The sequence below is a fragment of the Monomorium pharaonis genome, chromosome 5 (assembly GCF_013373865.1).
Source record: "Monomorium pharaonis isolate MP-MQ-018 chromosome 5, ASM1337386v2, whole genome shotgun sequence".
NCBI classification, from domain to species: Eukaryota; Metazoa; Arthropoda; class Insecta; order Hymenoptera; family Formicidae; genus Monomorium; species Monomorium pharaonis.
This window is the reverse complement of record NC_050471.1, coordinates 2,965,527-2,991,528: the sequence shown is the minus strand read 5'-3', so window position 1 is coordinate 2,991,528 and position 26,002 is coordinate 2,965,527. Positions and strand designations below refer to the sequence as shown.

General features: G+C 51.7%; 1 protein-coding gene across 9 annotated transcripts in view; it reads left to right on the top strand.

The window, feature by feature from the left end:
• Positions 1–26,002, top strand: part of LOC105831539 (dachshund homolog 2) — a 193,212-nt gene that overhangs the window by 141,544 nt on the left and 25,666 nt on the right. For all 9 annotated transcript variants that reach the window (XM_036287761.1, XM_036287763.1, XM_028192552.2 and 6 more), the window contains one exon: positions 3,575–3,658. In XM_036287761.1, the coding sequence (XP_036143654.1) occupies positions 3,575–3,658 (84 nt within the window). The remainder of the gene's footprint in view (positions 1–3,574; positions 3,659–26,002) is intronic.

Sequence of the window (26,002 nt, the reverse complement as noted above, 5' to 3'; positions counted from 1 at the left end):
CATGCACGTTCCGTTGCACCGTTATTGTTACTACGCGAGTGCTCGCGCCACCGTGAAAATTATTATCGCCAACGATCCTAGGTCCGCTCGAGCCCGCTCGCGATATCGTTCGCCGTCCGGCGAGAAACTCGTAAATCGTGATGAGCCCGGCTCACGGAAATGTATCCGCCACTAACACCCCGCCGAACTCGGCGTGGCCGAGAAATGCATGTGAGCGCGTGCACGCAAAAACGTAAGCGACAAGCCAGCCTTAATCGTTTAACTATGACAAGATCCGAAATAACATCGTGAGATAATTTACCAAATATTTTAATTACACTTCTCCTTTAACTTTATACGAAAATTAATTCATTAAGTAGTTTATTGGAATTACTTTATTTATATGCATTATAATAGGAACCTCGTTTTTTTTTTTCATTAAAAAAAGTTTGTTTTAATTTGTCGTCTTAACGAAACCAATTGATGAATCAGATTGAAATGTTATGGTAAACGAATATCACATTGTTCGATGTTGGTAGCATCATTTCATATATTTTTGAGGGCTTATTAGCAATAATTAGTACAGAGATGTAATATTGATGTAAATTGTAGCATGTAATTCGTTTGCCTCGCATTTCTCCGTACGTATCGCAGAACGTCTCGGAAAATGACCAACGACCAACGAGTTTCTCATCATTAATTACCATCTATCTGTCGTAGTTAAAGTTGTCTCGCCCGCAGCGGTGAAGAAGGCGCGTAGGGTAGAATCCTGTTTCGCAAGCGGCTGAATACGGCCGCTAAAATTAAAGATATAATTCTCGGTTTATGAGCCGGGTCGCGATTAGGGCTCGTCTAATTGACATAAGAATGATAGAACGGGCCGGGCTTTTATAACCGAACGGAGCGGCGCGGAGCGATGGAATCATTTCCTTACGAGGAAAGCGAGTAAAGCGCTTTTCACCACGGCTAATATTAATCCCTGCAATTTTAATGCTCACGACCCCGCAGCCAAATTTCAATAAGGTCGCTCCTCCCCCACGGCGAGGAACGCTGGGCTCGCATAATTGATTTCCCGTTTTTTCTTTTTTCCATCGCGACAAACTTTTCCAGCCGTCCCTCGGCGAGGCTCACGGCCGCTTTCCGCCGTAAAAAAAAAAAAAAAAAAGAATGTAAGATCTGAAGGAAGGTATTTCGCACATGGCGTAGCATCTGCCTTCAGGCGGAAAGTAATTCGGATGCGATGTAGCGAGCGGAGATACGCTCTCAGCCAAGTTGCGTAGTACATACCGATCGCGCGAGGGACAGTTTTGTTAAAAATCTTGATCTCTCGCTTTGTTTGAACACGAAAGCATCCGTGAAGCGTAGCACACGACGATCGTATGAATGCAGGAGCCGATGCTCTCCCGAGATATTCGTCGCGGCATAGATTTGAGAGGCGTTTTCGCGAGTGAGAGAAAGATAAGCGAGCGAGCGGAGTAATCGTTAAAGCATCTCGGAATCAAGTCGATCCGGAATAAGCCTCGGGGTGGATGCAAGGGCTGGTGTTTCGTCGACGACGATCTCTAATAAAGTTCAATTATCCCCGGAAACGTTTGAGAGAGAGCGGACCGGGAGTTGGGAGGACGGGGGGGGGAGGGGGAGCAGAATGTAGAAGATACTGGAAAGGGGGCGAGGTGGTGGGTACCCAGGGCCGTCGAGAGAAAGAGAAACCGGGAGAGATGATAATCTAAACGATCGCAAAGTGGGCTGCAGAAACGCGCCGAAATTGGCAATAACAGGGTGGCGAGGGGATAACGGGGGGAGGGGGGAGACTAAGGGGGAGGGAAGGGAACACAGCGCGCGGCGCATATACCATGGGGCCCCGGCGCGAACTTCCTATTCTGGTTAGCATTCAAATTGAATCTTCGTGGCGGCCGGTCGTGAAGAGTTACCGCCGTTAATGGACCTCGCAAACGCTCTCAAATTGCTGGCAGACTGCTGAGACGACGCGGCCCTACCTAATCTACCGACTTGATTCTCTGTCAGGCTTCATCTCTCTCTCTCTCTCTCTCTTTCTCTCTTTCGTCGCTGCTTTGGCCTGAACGTATGTCGCGAAAACTTTTTGGATTCTCTACGAGAACCCGGGTCGGGAAATAATTGCTGCTAATGCGACGGTAGCATATACACACGAGGCTGCAAGAGAGTCTTTTAAAAGCTTGCGAAATGCGATAAGCGGATTAAACGTTGTTTCGAATTTTATTAAACCTCCCCGCGCGACGAGGTATGAAAACGCCACGCGCGGAAAATATAATGGATACAGATCGAAATAAGTAAAATTGCTGCTGTACGTGCTTCTTTCTTTATAAAAATGAGTTCCTTTCCTAGTATATGAATCGAGTTTTAAATTTATGTTCAATTTCATTTACTCAATTCCAATCTACGGCGTACAATTTCTTGTTAATGGCATAGCGAAAAATCTGCAAATTGTCCGGCGAGCTGACGTGCGTTACGAGCTACGTGGCTCATTGCCCACCAATGTAATTCGAGAGGCAAGCGAGCCAGAAGAAAGAGAGAGAGAGAAAGAGAGAAAGAGAGGGGAAAGCCTCTTCCACCGCCTTCTTTTTCTTCCGTTAAATCGAATTAGCTTTTGCTTGAGTTAGACCCCGGAAACGTTTTATCGTGTTACCAATCTCAAAAAATTCTTGCGCGATCCTCTAAGAGGATTTTTTCTAGGCCTAAACTCTATAATTCAAGATCGTAATTCACACATTCGCGCGCTCTTTAATTTTCTCATTTATATGCTTATATACGCTTACCTCAGCACGTCACGTTTCGCCATGAGAGTGACTGTGAAAACTGGTCACCGCATGGCGCACGAGTTTCTTAGTACCGTTCAACGAGTTTCTGGACTCGTCCTAACGACCCTCTAGCAGAGATTCGAAATGGCTAATTTAGCGCGGTGGCTCCCACGGGAACGGGGGAGTTCTGCAAGTCGGAGACGGAGTTAGGGGGGGAAAGGGACGAGGAGGGAAGTCGTACGCGAGACGAGAAACATGGACTAAGCAGGTGGAAGCGGGAGGAAGGGGGGGAGAAGACGAGGGATGGAGACTCCATGTCTTAATATAATTCTATTAGAGGTAACTATGCGAGCTCTGGTCTGCCCATCGCCATTGGATTTAATCACGAACTCAGCCAACCGTGCGATATTCTCCCCACAGCACCTCTCGGACGATGGCAGGTGGTTAGGGGGAGGGGGGGAAAATGAGTGGGAGAGACTCTTATTGTCAAATTAACCGCTGGCTATAGCTAATCTTGAAATCCTCCGCGTTTCCAGAATTTACGGAGACTTGGTCCTCCTCGACGAAGTCTTCGCGAGAAGATGAGACCATTTCTAGTAATTATTCATGGAGGATGGAGACACTCGGTTGTCTTGAGTATCCCCGCGCGAACTAGGTAACCGAGCAATTAAAACTAACGATAGGGGAAAACGAGAACTTGAACTGAACTCGGAATTGAATGAAGCACCGGCCCTTTGTATCGCGGCATGGTTTACGATCTCCGAGAGAGTGCGCTGGAAACGTTTAAATAAATTTCCATTATCTTGCGTGTGTTACAGCCGAGTTGAAAATGGACGTTCTCCGAGAGCGGGAGGTCAAGGACAGTCTGGAGCGGCAGTTACAAGACGAGCAGAAGGTGCGAGGTGAGTACAAGAGTATTGAGACTTTTACCTGGTTGAGATGATCGCGAGAGGAGGCGCGTCCTTCTACGGATGACCGAAACGAAACGGTCGGTCGATCGGCTTACCCGAGTTTACAAGGTGGCACCCAAACACCCCCGCGCATCGCGCCCCTCGCGCTTAAAGCTTTGAGAAAATTGACTTGGCCGACAAACAACGTATTGACGGAGGCCGTGGGCGCGCGATTCGCGACACACGGTAATCTCACGGGCGTGCATCGAACGCCTCGAGCGGGTTTTCGAAGCCGGCGAGTCTTAACTCGCCGATAAATCAAGAAGCCGTAGAGGCACCGCGCTGTAAAGTCTCGCGTCCGTCCGTCGATTCCCGCGTATTATTCTACATTGGGGAGTCTCTCTCTTTCTCTCTCTCTTTATCTCTTTCTTTATAACCCGTTTTAACGTTTCCTTCCACTCACTTTAGTACCCGACTCGGCGTTTTCGCGTTTTTCTAATGGAAGGAAAATAGGAACTGGACCGAAGATCGCGCTAACCGAATTCGTATCAGATGTCAAACGATAATAGAATAGTTAACGTTACTGCGAGCTCGTTATCCGTTTCCCTTTAACCTATACACTTTCAGTCCCGTGCAAATTGTTCGCAGCCCTTTTGCCGAAGTTCTATCCGGTGCGATTTCCTATTCATTCATTAATCTCTCTGTAATTGTATACCGTGTATAATTTTGGGCGAGCGCATCAACAAAAACGAAAATTTCGCGTGTGCCATTTGTTATAAAAGCCAAACGTGTTATTGGGCGCGATGAAATATCGAACGGACAGGTGAGAGGGGTATACAGATAACTCTCAATTTACGCGATTAATGCGTTACCTGTAACCCACCATGTAAATTCGAATTCGCGTAAATCAAAAGCTGACATAAGATGAGAGCGTGCATTATATTGTGAAATTGCTGTCGCTTTAATCGAAAATTTTGATCACTCGTTTTTCATTTCCTCCACTTTTCCACGCGCTAGGTGCGTACGAATTCGGTGTACCATCATGAAGGTACGTGGTATACCGGGAGAGAGAGAGAGAGAGGAGGAAAGGAAGGGAAGAGGGGAGGAAAGGGGAGGATAACCGTGCCGGGGGATCAGAATTGGATCTTCGGTTCCAGCTTGCAGATATAACATTGCGGATTTTCGAGGCTCGACAATGTCGACGTCTCCCGTCTGACGTGACAACAATGCGAGGCTCGATAAATATGTAAAAGTCGGGAAGAACGGCCACGCCATTCGCGGCTTTACGTATAACGCGACGTGCTATTCTATTCGAGAACAGCGAGTGAAATAGTCTTTTGGTAACTGGCCGTAGCCGCACGCGCGCCTCAGGAAAATCCGTGCAATTAAAATATTGCTCAGTGAAACGCACGTGATATAAAATTCTTTTTTCCAGAGCTTTTTTTCAAGCCGCCAAAATTATTAACACGTTTGACAATGCGATTTCTTATACGTGAATCGCGTTGCCGTTCGAAGTGACTCACGAGGTTCGCACGAAACTGAATTTCCGATAAACATGAGACGAATGTTATAGACGCGAATGCGTTTCAGTCGATTCTCAGGAAAAACGACTCGGCGAGGCCAGGCCCTCGCGGTAACACGAGCCTGTGACAACAGCAGTCCATTAGTCAACCAGCTCGGTGTCAATACATGAATATGACAGCCAGTCTCACGGAATATCCTATCCACCCTGTCTCTCTCTCTCTCTCTTTCTCTCTCCCTCTCGCGTCATCTTCTATCCCCTGCTGCTTCGTCCTTCCGACCGTAACGTCAAGCGAGACCATTACTCGCCCTATGATATCGCAAATATAGTAAATAGTCCGCCCGCATTGTGCGGCCTATCGATAACTTTATCCGTGCGAACGATGTATGCGTTCTGCGCGCGTGCGACGTTATCGTTGATTTATATTTTAATAATACCGAGATGAAACTCTCCTACGAAAGAAAGTTATGCCTTCGGTATACCTCGCCGTATTTTTGTGGCGACGAGTGTATATTAACCAGGATCTATTAACTCCATGTCGGAATTACGCCGCGGCTGCTCGGGAGACGGAAAAAATAATAGTTCGTTAAAAGAAGCCCCTCGGTGTAATTTCGTCTTTCTGCTCGCAGGGCGGGTCTCGTGGCGGGCTGCGAGACGTAAGGCGATACGTAATTTCGTGCGTAGCGGGTTCGCGGCTCGCAGGATTCTAAGATGATTGATGACCGGCCAGTCCCACGGATATTTACGCAGGCACTTCGTAAGACTTCCTCCTCTCATTCGACTAATGACCGTCTTGTAAGAGATACCGTGTCAACCTTTACCGTCCGCCGGCCGACGAAGACGATGACGACGACGACGACGACGACGACGACGACGACGACGACCCCGAGGCGCTTTAACGAGGGCGTATCCGTCGGCAGTTTTTCCGATCGAGTACCCCCGCCGCTGTACACCCCTTTTTCCCGGTGTACGATGCACACGTGCGCGAACCTTCCATGCCAAGCCATCCGGCTTGGGGTTTAAAATACCAAGACGGCAGCCCACGCGCGCTCATTCGCTCGGGATTATTAGGTGAACTCTCAGCGCCGATAATAAAAATGTTTAACGAGTATAAAAATACGCGGAGAGGTGCGACAAAACGTTAATTAGGAGCCAATGTTGATGTGAGGGAAGAAAAAGAATTGTTATTTCTCCCTTGAGAATGAATTGTCTTGTCAATCACTCGCCCATTACACGACGCTATTACGAGAGATGAGTGTCAACGATGTCGAAGGAAGCGCAGCCTTCCTGCGCAGGCAATTTGTGCGACAGAATCGAAATCGTATATACGGCGATACGGTGCCGAAGGACGGGAAGACAGCGTTATTAGCCCGTTTAGAGCCCCCGCTTGGCATTTCGGTAAAGGTTGAAATCTTCGGCCTCCCGCTGGGTGGGTGGTCGTATTATCTTATAGCAGGGGTTGCAGGCGAAATCCGGCTCCCTTTCCTCGGCGTATCGTGACGGCGAGGGTCGTTTGCGCGACTTTGGCGAACAATAAGATGACCTTTCGCGGCTAGTGAATGCACGATGTTTCGCAATTCTGAATAAAACACACGCGAGAAAGAGAGAGAGAGAGAGAGCAACGACCTCCCCGCTTTGGAATTCGCGTTTCCGATTGTTCGTTGTTTATCTTGGGGGAAAAAGGTTTATAATTTACGACCATGAGAATTACATTTATGTTCGAGTGCGTGATAAGTTGCGATTCGTTGAATATTGAACTTTTTTTTTACGCGAACGCTGATCCGTAAGGAGAATAAATGATACGCCCATACTTAGTCCGCTTTTTACTCACTGTTCGCGAGATTACGAAACGTAAAAACAGGAATGGCGTCATTGTTTTATCCTTTTTTTTTCCTACGTAACTGGACCGTGCATAAGGAAGTATGTACCATATCGACGCTTGCGAGATGTGCGTTTCCCACGTTTCTTCTGGCGCTTACGCAAACGCGGAAGATTGCATTTAGGACTTCGGATTCTTACGGAATGGGGGCTATCCCGGGGGGGGGGGGCAAGAGAGTACGTCCGGCACGATGCTCATCCCGTTCGCGTTAATATTAATATTAGTATTGAAACGATACGCGCGAACGGACGAAGGAATAACAAACACGAGGGAAAGAAAGAACGGCGTGACGGGCTTCTGGATCCGATCAGCTGGCGGATATTCTGGCCGGGCCGGGCCGGGCCGGGCCATATCGCACCATCGAGTTAACGAACGACGACATTTTCACGCGAGGGCAAAAAGCTCCCGAGCGCTACACGCGTAAACCTTCGGAACCGCGGTAGCCTGGGAACCGACAGCTGCCTTTGCCGCCGGTTTACACGGAGCTGCGGCCTCTCTGTAATTAGCCGAGCCGTTTGTCGCGAGACCCGTCGAGAGAGAGAGAGAGAGAGAGAGAGAGAGAGAGGAACACACCCCTTTCAAGTCCTCCTCTCCCACATCCCTCTCTCGCGGCAAGCTGCGAGAGAGACGTTGTTAACTGCCTTAAGTTGCGCCGCGAGATTTTCCGAGCAAAGAAAAGGCTCCGCGCGCGATCGCTGTTCCATCAATCATGTCGCGTTACTAAGCCATGTTTATCGATTCGCAAAATGCCTTTGGCACTTTGCGAATAAACGAGAAACAAAAGCCCACCCCTTCCTCATCGAAAGAGTCGTAAAGAAATTTACGGACGGACACGTACGGGCGGTCTGTTGTTTAAGAAGGACGAAGAAAAACGTCTTTGCAGTAATTCGCCGGTTACGCGCGCCGGCGACGTGGGGTAGTTATCTCTAATGACAAACATTACGCTCAATCGTATCCGGTTACAGTTATGGGACACGGTCGATCGAACGAGCGACGCGTCGCGCGGCTCCGATGCGGAATTAATCTCTCCGGTGAAAAAGTAACTGTAACGACCTGCCGACGCGTTATCTCCGGCGTCGCCGGCAACGTCGGGCGACAAACGGAATTGAAACTGCACAATCAACTCGCCGAGATTTATACACGACTCTCCCCTCGAATTAGCCGAGCCGTAATGCTGGGATCGGGTGTCGGTGTAATTGGGACCCGAGGGACTTTCCCGCGTTTCGCAACCCCTCGGTGCTCGCCGGCCGCCGCGCCGCCGCCGACGCCGCGCCGACGTCGTCGCCACCATCCCCGTGCCCTCTATGCCGTTTGTTCGTCACGACGTGGACAACATCGCGTGGCCGTAGCGACCAGGAGAAGGAGGCTAAGAATTATTTTACGCCAGCATGACGATGGCTACGAAATATCGGAGGATGAGAACCGTAAAAAGTGGGTCGCTACACGGCCGATTGCTTCGTCGCAAATAAAATTACGAGAATGCCAGGTCGCCTGGCTAGGGATGATTTGTTGTATTTTTATGAGAGCGATTATTTTTCTATCCTGAAAAATTCGCAGACGTTTAATTTATCTTATTGAGAGAAAATGATATCACTCCTTCAACCGCGTATTTTTGTATCGCGTCCTATTCGTCCCTTCTTCCTGCTATCCTCCGCGTTGAGTCGAAGGGTTAATTCTCCCAAGAATTGACAGTGACGAGACAATGTTGATGACAACGGCGTTCTCATGCATAACGGCAGTTGATTCGCCCGCTTTGAAGTGAACGTTTATAGCCGTCGCGCGGGACGGAACCCTCCGTTATTGTAGCTACGTAAACCAGAGAGAGGGTGAAGGACGAACGCAATGTTGCTCAGCCCCCTCCGGTCAGTTGGCGAGCGACGTGATGCAAACTCGCACACGCGGAAACGTGTGCCAATGACCATCACCCTCCTTTCGCATGCGGAGGAACGTCGCGTCTGAGCCCGCGCCGGGGCACATTCTGATTCATTGAATTCTCCCGCGGAAACGCCAGGACGCGTTGGTCCTGGGCTCACACCGGGCAACGAAGTCACCGCAGTGGACAAACATCGGGAAACTCGAGCGCGCGTGATGCGCGCATGCCGGAAGCTGGGAGGGGCGTATTAGCCCGTCGAGTGGAATGGGCGCGTTGCCATTGCCGGTAAAATGAGCACGAGGAATATGTTAAGCGGCGATCGAGGCGAAACGGATGAGCCCGGCCGCTCGAAAAAGGCTCGAACTTTCGAAAGCGGCGACGTCGAAACCAAAAATAACGACGACAACGAGGTAGCGGCAACGACTACGACGACGACGACGGCGACAACGAGGTAGCGCCCATCATGCCCCGCTACCGAATGCCCCGGGTGCGCGCGCGACCGTTTTTGTCGCATAATTCTCTGTGTACTCCCGTTTCAAATAATGACACGGCAAGAGCGTATCTAATGCACTGTGACAAAGAATTCAAAGAGAGCGCAGAGGAAAGGTTCCACCCCGATTCGTCGTTGATGACGGAAGAGAGAGAGAGAGAGATAGAGAGAGAGAAAGAAAGAGAGAGGACGCGTGAGGGGAGGAAAGCAGCGAAAGAGAACTCGCGCGCGAGAGGTGCACAGAGAGAGAGAGAGAAAGAGAAAGAGAGAGAGAGAGTGAGGGGGAGAGAGGGAGGGAAAGAGAAAGACCGGGCAAAGGGTTCGACCGCGCTCATCGGCTTACCCCCTTTGTGGCAGTTTAGCGTTTCATGTCGTATTCCGACTCATTGGAAATTGAGGAATACAGAAGAGGCGCAAAAGGGATACGGCTTTGAGATAAAAAGAACGTTGGGCGGCGACGGTGTGCCAGCCAGCAACGAGTGCCGTGTTAGCGCCACCCCGCGAAAATAAACCCTTCCCTCGCCCTGTTCCTCCCGTTCGCTGACTCCCCCTCCCACCTCATGAGCAGCAGGAACCGGCGCGCGGGGTTACTGTGACTACGTCAAAGGTGTCGCCGTGCCGAACAACCTCCGGCGTCCATCCACTTCGTAGACTCGACGAAGCGCGATCATCGGAAAGAATCTAGAAAAGAGGAGAGACTTTTCGCCAGCAACATGCCAATTTATCAATTCAACGAGCTTCGCCTCGGCGAAACTAGCGGCTTTGGTCGCGCTGGCCGTAGTTCAGAGTTTCCCCGAGGCCAGAACTCCAGATTCTTGGCTTACGATCGGTATTCCGAACGAGCCAATCGAGCGGTCAACGTCCGGCCGTTCTTGCCGATCGAGGTGACCAAGCTCGAGTCCGATGCCCAGTCTTTCCTCGCGGAACTCGCAAGCGAGAGAGGTTACCGTGTGTCCCAGGACCACCGAGCTGTGCCGGAGTCGAGGAGTTGATGGTGGCGGCGGCGGCGGCGGCGGCGGCGGCTACAAGCGGAGGAGGGTAGGTAGGTGCCGCGGTCACTTTGTGAACTAACCTGGCTTTGCCCGCTGTTTAATTAAGTCTCGCCTAGACTACTCGCCCTCTCCGTGCTCCCCCGCCCTCCGTGTTCTCTCGGCCCTCCACCACATCGGTAGGAAAGAGGAGAGACCCCCCCCCCTCCCCCTTCCCCCTTGAATTCGCTCTCTCGACTCTCTCCCCGGTTCCGTCCGGCCAGCCACGACACTCGCTTTGCCCGGCCACGACCTCGTGAATATGACACTGGTCTCTCGGACACGCGGCGAGGGTGAGAATGAGATGGAGGGAGAGAAAAAAATTAAATCACACCCACTGTTACGACGCGACCAAAGGGTAACCAAAGCCGCCCTTCCGTCGTCTTCCTTTCGGTCCTTCTCTCGCGACAGCGACGCGGACAAAGCTGGCAAGGGTGCCGAGATTCGTTAATAACTACGAATGCGAGAGATGAAAGCGACCGTCGAGTGTCGTGACACACGCAACGAAGGGTAATGAAATTCCACGTATAGCAGAGAAACGCGGGCCGAAAGTTCGGTCGTCTTTTAGAGAAACGCCGTCGATCCGGATATCCCGATAACGCCGCCGATAGAGATGTGTGTGTGTGTGTGTGTGTGTGTGTGTGAGACGTTCAGTCTTCAGTACGGACGCACCACCACGTTGTAGAAATCTAACGAGATGGTGTACAGCCATCTCTCCCTCCTTTCGCGTTGTGCGTTTTTTCCCTCCGTGCGCAAGCCACCTCCCGCCCTCCTCTCGAGGGGGGGCCGGGAGGCACGCGCGTATGAATTCGCCCGCGCGTAACAGTGAGCTTCCGTAATATAATTGTTAATGCGCTGATGGACCTCGGGCGGCGTTTATGCATTGCGCACGCCAATGTGGCTGGCAGCGTGGACGCGTCGTCGTCGTCGTCGTCGTCGTCGTCGTCGTCGTCGTCGTCGTCGTCGTCGTCATGGGTGCCAGCCCTCCTTACCGTAAAAATAGACGCACAGCATCAGCATTAGCAGCGACGGCAGCGGCGGCGGCAGCGGCAGCAGTAGCAGCAACAGCAGCCATTACGACACGCCTCGCTCGCCACCTCGCATTACGGATGATCACTGATCGCGAAGCGGAGAGAACGCCTCTTTAAAGAAGTACACGCGGTTGTGTGCTCGTCTCATCTCGCGCGCGACACAAAGGGGCGGCTGCTCGCGAGGAGGAATCGTTACCCGACGGCTCGGCTCGGCTCGGCTGTTTGCGTCAGACTTTTTCCTCTTTCACCCTGGGATATATCTTCGCGCTATACTAAAGATAACGCACCGATAGATAGCGCGACGCGTGCACGTATATAATATAATCTGCGCGTCAGAAATACACAAAGCCAGGCAAAGGGGTAGTACCGTTTTCCGTAGCTGTGCGCTCTTCCGCAGGATCGGAACCCACCCATCCTCCTCTCCCTCCCCTTTTTATTTCCCTTTAGTATTTTCATTATGCGCGCGTTGTTGAGTCGATCTCAATGCCGTTGCGAGCAGCACGGGGAATCCGTGCTGCTCGGTTCCTTGTTATACATCTCGTTCGTTTGTTCTCGCTCGAGGAGTCGCGGCGAAACTCTCGTTTCCGTCACCGTCGACTTTTCAATATCGCGTTCTCGCATCGCAGGTGGGAAATTCAGTTTGGCTGAATTCTGAGTGCTTCCGAACGGAAGCCGGCCGATGTGATACTTAGCTGGCTGCGCGAGGGCTGGATGCGAGGGGCTGACACGCCGGAGGGGCGAATTTCTCGGTTACCTGGGCAAGTGTGTGCGCGCGCGGTGCGTAATATCCTCCCCCCTCCCCTCTTCTCCCCCGCGGCAGGGCGGACGGGAAAAATATACCGCGCGAGAGAGCGACGATGAAAGAAAGGAATAAAACGGGAGAGCTTATTTACGCGCGAGGGGCGCGCACGAGCGCTCCGCCGGGAAATAGGCGGTGGCTCCGGCTTTCCTCGCGGATTTGTATACGTACGTATAGCCCGCCTGTGGTACGAGCGAGCGCGAGCGTGCAGATATATCCCCGCGCATATATACCTTCCCATGTATTTATACGGGCCGCTCTTTTCGCTCCAACGCGAGATAGAAGCACGCGATTCTGCCCCGCGTTACGAGCGCCGGGCTCGGAAGCGATTTAGCGCGTGGAGATAAAACCGCCGCGATTACTCTACTCGAGTCACGTTATGCACAACAAGAAGTTGAAAATCTGTACGAGATACCGCGGATAACGTCGCGCTAATGGCACGCATGGCAGTGTCAGGCTTCTGCTGATTAATCGTTAAACAAATCGCCGCGTGCGGTTTTTAACACCTCGAGGTCGACAACGGTATCGGCAACGGTACGTCTGTATTACATTGTTGGTTTGGGCGAATCGTTATAATAAATTGGGACGAATAATTTTCAGCAAAAGTATCCGTTTTGATCGTGAATGTGGAGGGAAAGCGGGAGCTGAAACCTCGGCTTTTCGGCGATTTAAATGCCTCGGCGGTGCTCGGGGTTCAAAGTACGAGAGAAGGGTTCGACAAGTGCATGAATTAATACCGACGTAGGGGGATCCGTCGTGTTTCGCACACGATAAGCATTCCCGCGGATATTTACGCGGTGGCATTTAGAGTATCGGTCGCGCGCACACAAAGGCTCGAATGTCTAGGATGCTTGGAATCGCCGTCGCGCGAAAAGTCGCCGAGGGACACAGGCGGAACGAAAGACAAAGGCAGAGGGAGGGAGGCAAAGAGAGAGAAAGAGAGAGAGAGAGAGAGAGGAAGGGAGAGAGAACCTGCGGTACACCTAATCATATTTCCCAATAATGCGCCATCGCCTACGAACTATAATAAACAGAGCGAGTATAAGAAACGCACCGGTGTACGTAGGTGCTGCGCCACACACGAGGCCCAGGAAGCGCGTGTTGTGTGCTCACCCTGGTGTTCGCATAAATTCGCGTGCATACATACATATATATGTATATACTCATACACACGCACGCGAGCGAAGGCAAACGGAGCATTTGTACGGGGCGGCGCGTTTACATAGGCTCGCTCGTTCGTGCGAGGAAACGACGGGCGCGAGAAATTTCGTCGCTACGGAATTTAGATGAAATTGCGCGAATTACTTGGGAGCCCGGGCGTATTTATGCTCGTGCACACTCGCTCGCGAGAGGAGGATACACACGCCACCGCTGTCGTCGTCGTCGTCGTCGTTGTCGTCGTTGGGTTCCGTGCGTCCCGAGCGTCACGACATGTTGTGTGTGCGTACCGTTGCACGGGAATTTTCGGCGTTCTAACGCTTCGTCTTGCTTGTGGAAGAGCGCCGAGCGCGGAATGCACGACAAAGAGAGAAAGAAACCGAGATATTTCGTAACGACGACAATACACTCGCCGCCACCGAGATAGTCGCTTCACCCTCGGTCGACTTTTGCTGATTTTTGAAAGAAAAAAAAAAAAAAAAGACTAGTGGGGCGAGTCGAGAACGGATTTTTCACGATCTCCCGCGAAATTTCCGCGTCGCGACGAGAATTATCGGTTTTCCTTTCGCACGGCGGAAAGACCGCGATTAAAAAAACGCAAACGAATATCAGCACGGAAATCTATCTTACGATAGGCGAATGTGTAACGAGTAAGATTATTATGTGCAATATACCGGCAGCTTTGAATCTCTAATGCGACCTGTAACGAGATATATGCACAGAGAAAATAATGTAACGTTCGCGCGCGCCTCTTTTTTTTTTTTCGTCGCGCGCGTAACCGACTTTGGCTCGCTCGCCGTCGACGGTGCGACCGTTAATGGAGATGTAATATTTAAATGCGCGACCGGCCGGCGTTGCGTAATGAAATTATTAATAATAACGATCGCGCGCGCTGCGGTTCTCGTAGTTTCAACTGGTTATTAGATTTTAATCGCACTCTCTCGCGCCGCGCCTCGCCGCGTCGCGCGCACAGAGGCGGAGAGGGAAAATACGAGGCGGGATTCCCCGGCAAATTTTTTTTTCCGCCCGACAGAGGCCAACCGGCTATTTAAAAGTGATTTTCCCCCATGAGAACGGAACCTCGAATTATGCGAAATTACCCGCTGGTAGGTGTAAATAAATAAACGTCCGTACGCGTAACTAGTAACCCGTTATTACGTGTCGCCCGGCTCGGGCGATGCCGACGATCCCAACACCCTGGAACATCCCTCCCTCCCTCTGCTCTCAACCCCTTCGTGTCATCGGCGAAGCCTCTCCCTCTTTATACCACCGGGTAACACCAGTAACACGGATGGATATGTCAATGCGGGGAATCACGCTAAGCTCAATTCCGGGCATTATCATTCTCGCGCCGATACGATGCGGCCTAACCGCCCGATGAGTCCATTAACAACTACAGTTATCGTTACGCGATGGTACATACGAATCGCGTGTGTCGAAATCCCTCCCGTGAGTCTCGCACAGTTATGATCTTTAGCGGACGATAAAAACGCCATTTGTAAATTTGGTTTTCGGCGACGCTGAAAGATTAGTCTTAAAAAAATCTGAATCAATGAAATCTCACTGATTCGCAGTACTTTAATTGCGATTCATTCGTGATTTACTGTTTGCTTTTAGTAATTCTTTTGATTAAAAGAAGAGCATCTTCATCGAATCGGTGTACTGAAAACAAAAAGATCACTGAAAAGTGCATATATATCGCTGATCGATATAGCTATAAGTTTAGCAGTGAAATCATACCGTTCACTGTCATTTGATGAATAATACACTGACTTAGAGAGACTATCTCGCGTTATGTTTGCGAATCTCAAAGGACAACGCCGGTCGGAATTATTATCGGTCGGAATCCGATGTGTGTGGCGCAGAGGGGGGCGGAGAGGCGGTAAGGGAGCGGCTTGCGTATGAAAGACGACGAATCCGCGACCCTCGTAATACGAGTCGTCGTAAAGTAGCATTCTCTTGTAAGTCCTTCTGTCGGTCGGCCTGGCTACCATCTACGGCTTTCTATTATGCATGCGTCCCTTATTGGCAGTAAATGCGCGCCCTCACCCTCCTTCGGCTGTGTCGTCGTTGCCGCCGCCGCCGCCGCCGCCGCCGTCGTCGTTTCTACCCCACTCCCCGATATTCGGAATTACGGTCGTAAGCATATTTCTAATTATAACATCGCGAGGAGAGACCACCACGGACAGACGGAGAATTCCATAAATTATGCAGGAGCCGAGGCTAACGCCTGAGCATTTTGCCCGGCAGTAAGAACCACCCTACTTTCTTGCGCGCGAGGGACGGGCTGATGAACGAACGAGGGGTGGGCGTTCGCGACGCGGAAGTACAGCCCTTTTAAAGCGATTTATCGGCAGTCGCCGCGGCGTAACACCGCCGCCAATAGTTAACAGCACTTCCGCAAAAGCGGAAAAAAAAAAAGAGATTAAACGTTTCGGAGTAAAGATTAAAAAGTAACGCGGTCGGTAACCGACATATCTCACACTGGCTATCTTGTAAAAGCGGATTTAATTAAAAAAGTACAAGCGGATTTAATTAAAAAGAAACGTTGTTTAACAAACGGGAGAAAAATCGCCCGGGCTCGGGTAAAAGCCCGGGTATGTAAGCAGCGTAATAAACGAAAAAACCGTGAATTGAAAACCGCGCCGCGGTACGTATTCATGGCGACGTTAAATGAACATTGTGGCGCGATCGAGCGGAAAGTTGATTCGAGTGGCGTTATTAATGCCGCAGCACGGGCACTCCGCGCGCCCGCGCGAGCGCACGCTTAATTCGATAACGTGCGGTGCCTTTAAATTTTGATTTGTCATAACGAGAATTAACGTCCACGTTAAATGCGTTCGTCATCGCCGCCGCCGCGTGTGTCAATTCCGCGGCGGTTACACGCGCGCGCTCGCACGAGATCCACGCTCCATTCGAGCCGCTACCAATTTGGCATCGAGAATGGTCCATAGTCATTAATGGGTCGTACGCGTTAACGATTATGTTTTCGGCTGTAATCATCGGATCGATTGTACCGATCGTCGGAATAATAAAGCGTGATAGGGAGAGAAAGAGAGTGAGAGAGAGAGGGAGGAGAGACGACGGGGACGCGTTTCGACGATGGGCGAGCATGCCGATGACAATGATGATGGCACGACCATAATTGCTGGACGCCGTAACTTTTGCGGTCATCGATGATCCCGGTTCAATAGTCACGTTTCCGGCGGCCATCATTTTCGATGAGACCCGGTGCTCAAGCCCCGCTATTATAGCTGGCCATGTTTTATAGCGGCCGCACGAACATTTTTGTGTTACATATTTATGCGCGCGGTGTATACTGCGATTTAAAGGACATTTGTGTGTACAGCGTTGTTACACACATATGATCAATTTATTAGTATTAATAAAGATACACAGTATTACAACACGCACACACACACACACGAACGGTGTTCCCGACGAGATCGCAAACGGGACGCGGTCTAATAATTAACGACGTCCTGGGAGCTCTAATCTCATAATCCATTTGGAATTCGGGCGATAGGCTTCTTCGAGAGTCTCGCTATATCGACGCGCCTCAAGACGCGCTCGATTTCACGATTATGGCATTCGAGCAATTCGCACGCGCGTGGCGGAAGAGCGACGAGGAGGTAGAGACAAGGGAAAATCGTCGGAGGTCGGCAAGCGAGGAGGCGGAAAGGGTGGGTTAGGACGAGGGCAAGACGGCGGGAGCTAAGACGTTCGCGGTTTCGCCCAAGAGGCCGACGGAGGTCCTTCGCCGTAATTACGTTAACCGCAACCGCTAAACACCCGGTACTACCGAGGAGGGAGGAGGGCAAAGCCCTAACCCGCGGCTCGAACCTACCACTTCGTCTACCCTTACGGCCGTTCACCGTCGAATTAGAGACGCGCGCGCGAGCCGGTCGTCAACCTGGTCGTCGGGATCGCGGGGTTAACCGGAATTACCCTCGCTCGTGCACGTTATTCGCAGCGTTCCAAATTAGAAGATAGCGCTCGTCTGTGTTTTTTTCCCCCCCTCCCTCGCCCCTCGGCGAAGGGATGCACGCTAAAGTTGCAATTTCGCGAGTCGCCATCGCGCAAAGTGCAACTTCGACTCGCGACTGGCGTGTTTTTCCACGTGCAACGGCCGGAAACGAGAATACAACACGTTCAACGCTCGCCCGCGCGAATATCCACGTTGGTCTATTGACTATTTCAAGAGGGTTGAACCGGCTGCCGGCTGCCGGCTGCGAGCAGACCCCTCCGACCCGCCGCCACCGCCGCAAGCTCGCCGGAAACACATCTCTACGCGCACATTGAATTAGTAATGGCGGAGGTCTTAGAGCCGAAGGGACTTGTAAGCTGTAATTGCATTAATCGCGGCGATATTTTGGGCTCAGGTGCCTTCGCGCCCGCCACGGCTCGTTAATAGCTGCCATTATCGTTCCTGCTCCTGACGTAGGACGAACTGCCGCCGCCGCCGCCGCCGCCGCCGCCGCCGCTGCTGCAACCGAAACTCTGCCTGTCCCAAACTTTCGCGATGAACGCCCGTGAATCGCTCTGACAGTTAGGCTACTCCTCTCCTCGACGAAGCCTGACCTCCTCCCCCCCTCCCTATCCCCTGGAAAGTGGTTTTCGTCGTGAAACATGCGAGAGACGTTCTAAACGTTCGACAAGGAAATTATCCTAACGTTTCGTTTTGATTATAAAAGCTTTTGCTCTCTGGAAAACGTTTCTCTCCTCGCGTCTCAGACCTCGTCGTGACTTGCGTTTCGCGCAACCACCATGTTGAGATATAATTTACGTCTGCCAAAACATACACGATCGTCGATTACACGTGTTGTACGAGGGAAGGTTCATCGATCCCTCGATGAAACAGCCTGTGCAGGATCGAATCGGCGGCGACGGCGGCGGCGGCGGTTCTCTCGGCGTACCGGAGAGAGCGGAAGAGAGGCAGCTTTCGTGCCGCGAATCACGAAACGACATTATCTCGCCCTCGATCGCCGACGACGTGTCCACTCGCGTACGAGAGGACGAGATCGCGGGGAAACAAGGGTGAGAGGAAAAGGGGAGGGGGATTGGGTGGGAGGAGAGATCCGAAGAGAATACGTTCGCACGCGTGTGTGCGTGCGTAGAACAGAGAGGACAGGTTACGTCGAAACATTAATCTCTCGCGGTGGCAATATCGGGCCGATGATATTCGAGGCACGAGTATTATACGAGGCGGTGTCATTAGTTCGCGGTGTGTGCGTGTGGCCGAGGTAGAGAGAGGAGAGCGAGAGACACACGTACAGAGAAAGAGAGAGAGAAGGGGGGGAGGAGGAGGAGAGAGATAGAGAGCACGGCGCTAAGCGGGCGTTTGTGAAGGTGACGCGGTCATGTACGTATGCGCGCGTGTGCGTGTTGGACGGTGGTATCGATATGCAGGACCGTGATAATCGATTGCCGCATTCCTCGAGACGGAGCGACGCTGCGCGCTTTGAATACGGCCGGAGAGTGCCGGCCGTCGATCGCGCGCACGACGCATACGAAGCGAGCGAGCGCGGCGCTGCACAGATACGCCTCTGTCATATTCCCTCGCTTCTGCCGCGCTCTCTGCATCCCCCTGTATCTTTCTCCCTCGCTGTGTCCGTCACGCGGCCGTTCGCACGTGTGAGCGATTCAACGTTCACGCGATTCACTGTTGTGAGATCTATCTCCTCGAGCCTCTCCTCCTCCTCCTCCTCCTCCTCCTCTTTCTCTTCGCTTGAGGTCGATCTCGAAAATTGCTTTTTCATCTCGCCCCGTTCACGAATTCGTCACGAGCCACTCGATACCCCGGCGATACATCGGCGAGTATATTGGAGCGATCGAATATATCGCGGAGCCCTACCGGAATTTTTTTTTTTTGTTTTTTTGTTCATTCGTTTGGCCGCATTGGTACCGCGCGATTCTGTCTCGTAAGCCGTAGCGCTCGCTATACGATAACGCGCCGTCGTTATCGCGTAGTCGTTAAACCGTCGAAATATCGTTCTTCTCGCCTACGCTGGATTCGCGCGATGACGCGAAAGATGCGATCCCGCCAAACGCACGATGATGACGCGTCATCGCGCGTATTCAGTCAACAGCTGTCATTTCGCGATCGCCGCAGGAAGGGTCCCATGTCTCTCTCTCTCTCTCTCTCTCTCTCTCTCTCTCTCTCTCTCTCTCTCTCTCTCTCTCTCTCTCTCTCTCTCTCTCTCTCTCTCTCTCTCTATCTCTCTGTTCGCGTTTGCTCGCCGCCCTATAACACCCTTTTGCCCAGCTCCCTCTCTCTCTCTCACGGTTCGGTTATTGTTCACGTTAATTGATGCGTTATGTTTGATGCCGTTGTGATAGCCATTGTACGCGGGGTGTCCACTGATAACTGAGTTACCGACTGCGGCGGCCGGAGTGCACTCAAACCTAATTATCTCGGCCCAACTGCGACTGCCGCATTGCGTTGCCGCCGCCGTTCGTCCCTGGAGTCATGCGCGAGCGTTTCCCTGACGCCGATGACTCTCCCCCGCTCTCTCGCCCGCGTCAAAAATTTCTTTACGCCCTTCTTTTTCCACAGCGAAATTCGAATGCGAGAGTCGCGAGTTTTTGATTCGATAAATCTGTTCTTCGGCAGACCGCTCATCAAGACAGCCTCACCTCGTTCGAATCGAGAAAATTCGGATCGACGAACGGATTCTCTTGGCAATAGAGAATTTTGCAAGGCGGAGGCACGAGAAAGGCTCTTTTAAACCGGAAGCCAAACTATAAATAGTGCGTGGGAGGGATCGAGGCGTTCGCCCGAGACGGAGAACAAAGTCTCTTCCTTTCCGCGGCGTGATTAGACAGGCCTTCCAATTAACTGGTCGAAGGTGCTTTTCGGGCGCAACCCTGTCGTAAACTCGGCTTCTTTACGCGCGCGAAACGCGTAAGAACAAGCCGGCCGAACGGAAGCTCGCCACGATAAATTCTGAAAATCAATTCCGCCGCAAAACGAGTCAGCGCCCTTCGGCTCTTTCTCGCGGGAGGGTCCAAAATGGAGGTAAAACGCCATCTTCGGGTTCCCAACGACGAGAAAAGGAGAGAAAAAAAAGAGGGAGAATATTTGCCGGCGTGGCGCGGTCGTTGCGCGCGTCGTTGACCGGGCATCAACAGTCAGCGTCGTCGGAAGGAGGCTCCCTTGGCATGGCGTTTTTTTTTTTCGGCGGTTCCTTTTAACGAAGGATATCTCCTGTCTCGGCCGCGCGTCTCTTTATTGTCCGGCGAAATTTACGATCGACACCGGGAGTCGCGAGGCTCTCGCAATAATTCGATCGTCGTGGACGATGCGCGACCGTGGCGCCCGGCGCGTCTACGCCTCGGCGCGACTCCCGACGTACGACGAGAGAAAAAGCGAGAGACACAGAGAGAGAGAGAGAGAGAGAGAGAGAGAAAATCAGCGTTAAGCACTTTGTGGTGTAACGTCGCCTCGTGTAATTCCTAAATCGCGGCAACGGCACCGAGTCGAGTCGCGCACGGGGAAACTACCTTGTACGAACGACCGATGGCCGTCCAGCGAGAGCGGCCTTCCGTTACAAAACGGCGAAAAATATTTATCGAGGAAATAGCCAATCTCTCGTTATAACCCTCCCACCGCGAGAGACTTCCATTCCGACGACAATACTTTCCACGCGCACGTTCCGGGCTGTCTCTCTCTCTCTCTCTCTCTCTCTCTCTCTCTCTTTCTTTCTCGTCTTCCTCCGCCTTGCGTTCCTCCTCTCCACCTTTTTCGTCCCCCGTCGTCGTGTTCTCGCACACATATCGCAGAAAATTACATTTTGTCGGTTGTAAAAGGAACGTCGTAAAAATCGTAACGCCGGCGACGCTGACTGCGGTGCACGCCGGGCGAAATTGCACCGGCCCTCCGCCTATCTGTTGGCCATCAACATTGCTCCGCGGTTGATAGACCCTTTGTAAAACGTCATTCTACGGGCTTTTATACTCTTGCTCCTAGGCGGACAACCTCAGGTCCCGCCGTGTAGTCCTCGTCGATTCTCGTTTCTAGCGCCGGTGCTTGCGCTACCGATGCGCTTCCTGCAGTGTAAACCACGTGAAAGAATATATATAGATAGCCAAATAATAATTCTAATAATTCAGAAGGAAATATCTCCGCACGTGATCGAACGCGTGCTTTTTGGACCGAGTGTCGACAGGACGCTCGTTCAAATCATTAAATTCGATCACCGCTCGAAAGCAGAGGCTTCAGGAGGATCACTGTTCATTCGCATCGTAACGCAATTAAAGCAATCGCGGAGCTGGCCACGTGCGCGCGTATTCCTCGGTGGTCCATCCATGTATCCGTGTAGCCGGCAAAGCCCCGGTAATTAAACTCGGGCAACATCTTAGATGCAGAATGTACTTAGCACAGGCGAGACTCGCTCACCCTCTCGCTTTCGTCTTACCGATCTCCTCTGGCCGACCATCGCCAGAGAAAGGGGATCTCCCTGGTCGGTGGGAAAGGAGCGAGAGAAGAAGAGCACACAGTTCCAAGCGGAAAGGGATCGAAGCGTTTCCTACTGTCTTCGTCCTTCCGTCGTCGTCGTCGTCGTCGTCGTCGTCGTCGTCGGGCGTTGATGGGTTTTCCAATCCCCTTCCCCCCTCCTCCCGAACTAGAAACCTGGCTGCTCGAACCTGGCCAGTTTCGACTTGAACTACGGATCTAGTTTCCAACGCCCAGCGCGGAGGTAAAGAGAGACGAAAGGGGAAGAGAGAGAGAGAGAGAGAGAGAGAGAGAGAGAGAGAGAGAGAGGAAAGGAAGTATAGGAAGTGGTAGTATGGGGCGAAGCAGTGAGAGAGACAGGGAGAAAGTCAAAGCTGGCTTCCATCCATAATGGCATAGTCTCTCTTCTGGGTTTCCACAAGTTGGCGAACTCGCTACTACCGAGCAATACCGTTGTTGCTGAGATAAAAAAAAATCCTGTGTATTCTTAGATATTTTTTTAAGACAATTTGTACGCCTTCCGATTAATTTATTTAAAGGTATTACGTTTCTCATTTACATGAACATTTTTCTTCGTATCTGAGACTTTCATAAATTGTTACAAAAAACAAAATAGCATTTTATAGAATTAACTTGACGAATGACTTCTCGAGACGATAAATCGTGACAAAACGTTATAATAGTACAGATATCAACATTATCGGAAGATTTGGAAAGATTGAATAGAAGACGAACGGAATATCACGGAGGCTCCGTGTCCGATTTAACGAGGATTTAGAATACCAGGTGCGAGACTATCACGGGGCTTAGGAACTAATAGAGACATATTCGAACGAAGGAGTAGGTTGGTTCCCGGGGATCCGCCCTAAGTCGTTGCCGCGACGGCGGCGGCGAGCGTTATCGGAGTGTGCTCACGGGATTGATTCGTCTGCGTGTTCGTCGATTGCCCTGGCGGGAAAAGCTCTCGGGGAGAAAGAGAAAAAGGCCGAAAGGGGAGGAAGAGAGAGAGAAAGAGAGAGAAAGACAGAGAGCGACGGGGAGTAATAAAGTAATGGCCGCGCCGCGTCTTCTTACGCCGCGGCTCGCCTTCTTTCCGGTGAGGAGAATAGATAGAGTCCCGCAAAATAACGCCCAGGTAGGAGACGGTGCTCATTCACGACGGCGACGCGACGGTTTCACGTTCCAAAGCGAAACACCTTTGTCGCTCACGTTCCAATGGAGACTCGTCTCTCTCGCCTCCTCGTCCCTCCTCCCCTTCCCCTCCCCCCCCCCCCCTCCCCCGCGCTTTGCCTTGCCACGCCTCGGCGCACCTCGCGTGTCAGACTCCGACGTTCCTCCGTAAGTGTCTACCGCGTGTTCGCTTTTCGAAGCGAAAGCGTCCATGGTAGCGGGCTTTCAGGTGCGAGACCCTCTCGACGCGACGACGACACCTCCGCCGATCGCTGTTTCACAAACGAACTCGGCCTCTCTCCTCTTTGAATTCGAGACACCCGCCGCGCGTACAAAGTTGGCTACCGCTGATTGTAATTACTCAGCCCTCTCGGTTAACGAGACATCGGCCTGCCGCCGCCGCCGTCCGACGCGGTATGATGGATCGCTCGCTATGCGAACAAGGTGACGAAAATCGTCTCTCCGCCGCTTCCGTAGAGAGAGAGTCTCTCCCTTGTTTTCGTACGAGGGGCGCGTCGAGTAGACGGAAAAAGGAAGAATGAAAATTAATTAAGTCCGAATTCCACGCACTTTCGTATTCCGCTCTGTCCCTATCGATATCGATCGAGAGGGATTTGACACCAAAGATAGAGACGTCGTTTAACAACTGGACAATCGACGAAGGTTTTTTACGACGAGAAGCACGATTAACGACGACGACGACGACGACCGACGTGGATCGATTCTCCAAACGTGTCTTGACGGCGTCGCGGCATTAAAGGGGTAAGCCGTTTGGTAATTGTCGGCAAATATTAATAACTGCGGGAGGGGGACGCGCCAGGGCGCGCGCGGATTCAAAGAGAGCGAGAAAGGAGCGAGAGCCGCGGCAGCGGCGGGGGTGAGACGTTTCGCGAGGGTGAGCCCGTCGAACCGGTTGTACTTGAGAGCAAATACATAATGCCTCGATGATTTTCCCGCCGGAGGGAAGAGCCGACCCGTGATTGAAATTTGGAAACTCGCTTTGACACAATTATCCAAACCGCTCTGCTCGGGAAAACGTTGTGCTCGGGGAAGCATCGTTGACTTTCTCGCTCCCCCCCCCCCCGCCCTCCTCTGAAAGCTAAATTACTCCATCTTTCGCGAGAGAATAGGCTCTCAAGCTGTAAGCTCGCGCTGTACGTTATCGTTCGTTTCTGATGGATCTAGCAAAGTCCAGGTCCAACTATCCTGATTAGCGCGATGACAGCTGTTGAACCTGTCAATCGTGCGATCGATACCTGTGTGCGAAAGCGAAGGGTAAATTGACTTCGCTCCTTCATGAAATTCCACGGAACTCGTTATGAAAGGAAGCCCGAAAGGTGCGTATCATAAGAAGCCCTTCTCCTCGCTTTCGAAGCGACTTCGTACCGGACTTATTCATCGCCGATCATCGGCGTCACGTTCGCGATAGCATACACACACATACACACCTGACGCTTTGTGCAAATTAGAATGATATTAGTCATATCCGCTGAGTTGGTTCTCTCTCTCTCTCTCTCTATAACTACGATGATCTTTCCCCAATTTGATGACTCAGCGCCTGACGGAAGACAATATAATTAAATAGGATATTTTATATCCGATAACAAACGTTTAGGATGATAGATCGCGTTGTTTGCAAAGTTAGATTCGCGCGGCGCGGAGAGCGTGGTAATTTTGCCGGCGTCGCAATTCAATTTGATTATATTCTTCCCCCCTAATGTAACCGCAACCATGGACGTTGCGTACGGTGATTGTTGTTATTCGATAATTCCTGGATACTGTTACGCAGAAATATTCTAGGCGTACAGTGAATCCTTATCAATCTATTTATCCGTCGATTTAGCGATCTATCCACACGGGCATATCCTTTCCTCGCGATGGAGAAACGGCACGACGATATGCATCTCGTTATACGTTAAACAATGTACCCGCGGCAATACTATCTGGGTAGATTGTACCGACGAGGGGAGGGGGGAGGGGGCACTCGTGGCTACGTAAAACGATTCGTTTCCTTCGATCTACGCGTGTAACGCGATACCGTATACCTGATGCACAACGACGGTGCCGAGATGCCGATCGCCAGGGAGGTCGCCCGTCTTCCACCTGCCATAATTTCGTAGATCCCCCTCCCTCGCGTGCCACGTTCTCGTCCTCGCCGTGCCCTCTTGAATTTCGAAGCGCGCCATTTTCGGACGGAGCGACCAGACGAAAGGATATCGAGAGGATACAAGGAAACCGGATATCGAATTCCGATCGCGCGGCGGCGAAGAGAAGTAACAGGAAGTAATCGGTGACGATGGGCTGAAAAAAACGATTGACGCCGACGTGACAGCGTCCATTTTCTGGGACGGTCAAACGGACGGAAGGAGGCTAAACGTAAATAACGAGGGAGAGCGAATGGAAATGGAACGCAAACCTTCCTTTCCGCGTGAAGAGAAGCGGAGCGAGCGAGAGAGATAGGGAGGGAGGGGAGGGGGGGAGGGGAGAAAGAGTGCGAATGGAAATCCTTTCAGTCGTGAGCGCCGCAGCGGCGTCGCGCAAGGGTTGAAATTCCCTTTGCTGGATGTTTAATGTGGCAATCTAGGGGCGTGATAAAGTGCCAAACGAATGCCGAAAGGGAATCGCGAAGTGAGCGCCTACCTCACGGCACGGCACGGTCGGTATACCGCTAAACGTTGGTACAATGCTGGCACAAGCTATTACATTGTATAAACACGGCTCTCTGCGGCTCCCGTCAGTGGAGAGTGGCGGCCGAGCCACTTCAGAAATTGAAACGTAGGAAGAGAAAGCTGTGGTTGCACTCGACGATTGAAATCGTTCCTACCCTTCCGGTACTTCTTCCCTCGGTCCGATACCCTTTTTTTTTTCCTCTCTTTCTCCTAACTCTTTTTATTTTCCCTTTCTCTTTTTTCCGACAGGAAGACCACAAAGATTTCGTTCCCTTTGCCGCA